This window comes from Gavialis gangeticus, unplaced genomic scaffold (assembly GCF_001723915.1).
Source record: "Gavialis gangeticus isolate Ggan-Ray unplaced genomic scaffold, GavGan_comp1, whole genome shotgun sequence".
In the NCBI taxonomy this organism is placed as follows: Eukaryota; Metazoa; Chordata; order Crocodylia; family Gavialidae; genus Gavialis; species Gavialis gangeticus.
In genome coordinates, this window is record NW_017729024.1 from 106873803 (window position 1) to 106875149 (window position 1347).

The 1347-nt window shown below is 42.9% G+C and overlaps 1 protein-coding gene across 10 annotated transcripts in view; it reads right to left on the minus strand.

The window, feature by feature from the left end:
* ADAMTSL1 (ADAMTS like 1) overlaps positions 1-1347 on the minus strand; it is a 936448-nt gene that overhangs the window by 356400 nt on the left and 578701 nt on the right. For all 10 annotated transcript variants that reach the window (XR_002097365.1, XR_002097366.1, XM_019517531.1 and 7 more), the window contains one exon: positions 731-776. Coding sequence is in view for 8 of the 10 variants with exons in the window: in XM_019517531.1 (XP_019373076.1) it covers positions 731-776 (46 nt within the window). In the remaining 2 variants the exon portion in view is untranslated. The remainder of the gene's footprint in view (positions 1-730; positions 777-1347) is intronic.

A 1347-nucleotide genomic window follows, 5' to 3' on the forward strand; every position in this document is an offset into this window, starting at 1 on the left:
GAGGGAAGAGGCTTTGGAGAGCTGGGGATGGGAAAAGGGCTGGGGGTGAAGAGGGAATGTGGGATGGACCAGGGGGTGGACAGGCAGGCAGGCTGTATGGGGAATAAATAGGGAGGTAGAGGGCAAAGGAGATGCTTCTCCCCACCCCTTTACCCACTGTAGCAGTATGGGAGGGGGATGAATTTAAGATGATACTCCAATAATTAGGCACTATGCCTGGAAAATTATAACCTATTAAAACTTTTTTCCATACATAGAATCTAAGTATTGGGGGGTTATTTTATATTCAAAGTTTTTTGGATGTGGGTAAACATGTTATCCTCTGCTGCCTGTCAATAATTTCCTCCTCTTTTCTGTGGAGATTGATTCTTCAAGGCTCAGTCCTGCAGTAAGATCTTCTGAAATTCACAGTTTTACTAAAATAAAGAGTAGAGGATGAGGCCCTTGGTGCTACCACAGTGGTAATACTTAATGGAGAATCTACATCTCTGACTTGGTCTATTTTATAAAACTAGTAACTGTAACCAGGCAAGATAATCATCCTACCATATCTCCTCCATACCTTCTAGATTAGCTCCAGAGATGAAAAATAATTTTCCAGTACTCTTGTGGCACCAGAAATAATTATGGTACTATCATAGTGTTTCAATCTTTACTTATTTATATTATGTTATCATATTCAGCATTTATTTAATTATTAGTATGACTCTGACAGTTAAATTTCACTTACCACATTGCTGCATGTTCTGTATCGAATGTTTTGTCCTTCACAGCTCCTGTGTCCAAAAAAGAAAACAAACAAACAAACAAACACCTTTAATAATTGAATGTAACAATAAAAATACCTAGAACCAGATCTTATTAGGTTTCTATGGGACACTTAGGCATCTAGGGGCATGTATAGATGAAATGAGGGGCATGTGTGCACGGCACTTTAAAGTGGGTTAAATGTCTTTACATTGCTTTAATGGTGTTGGTGTTTGCACGTGTTGGCAGTGTATTGAGCATTAATTCCAGCTAGTGTAGCACATTTGGTGGTGTAATGACTTTGGGGTGCAGCAAACTAAAACATCTCCAAGGAATTTTAGTTTGCTGCCCTACAGCCATGGAGCAAAGCACTGGGCTCCGTGCAGCTCAGGGACTGTGCAGGCAGCCTGGTAGCAACCCAGGAAAACAGGCTCCACAAAAGCCAAAAAAAAAAAAAAAAAGGAGGGAGCCTGATTTTCCCTCCCCCCCGGAACCTGCCTGCCTGCATGATCTTTGCAGGGACCTGGTCCTTCCCTCCACAGCTGTGGTGCCCTCCGGGGCCACCTGAGCTGGGTGTCTGGGGGGTGGGTGGGTTGCTGC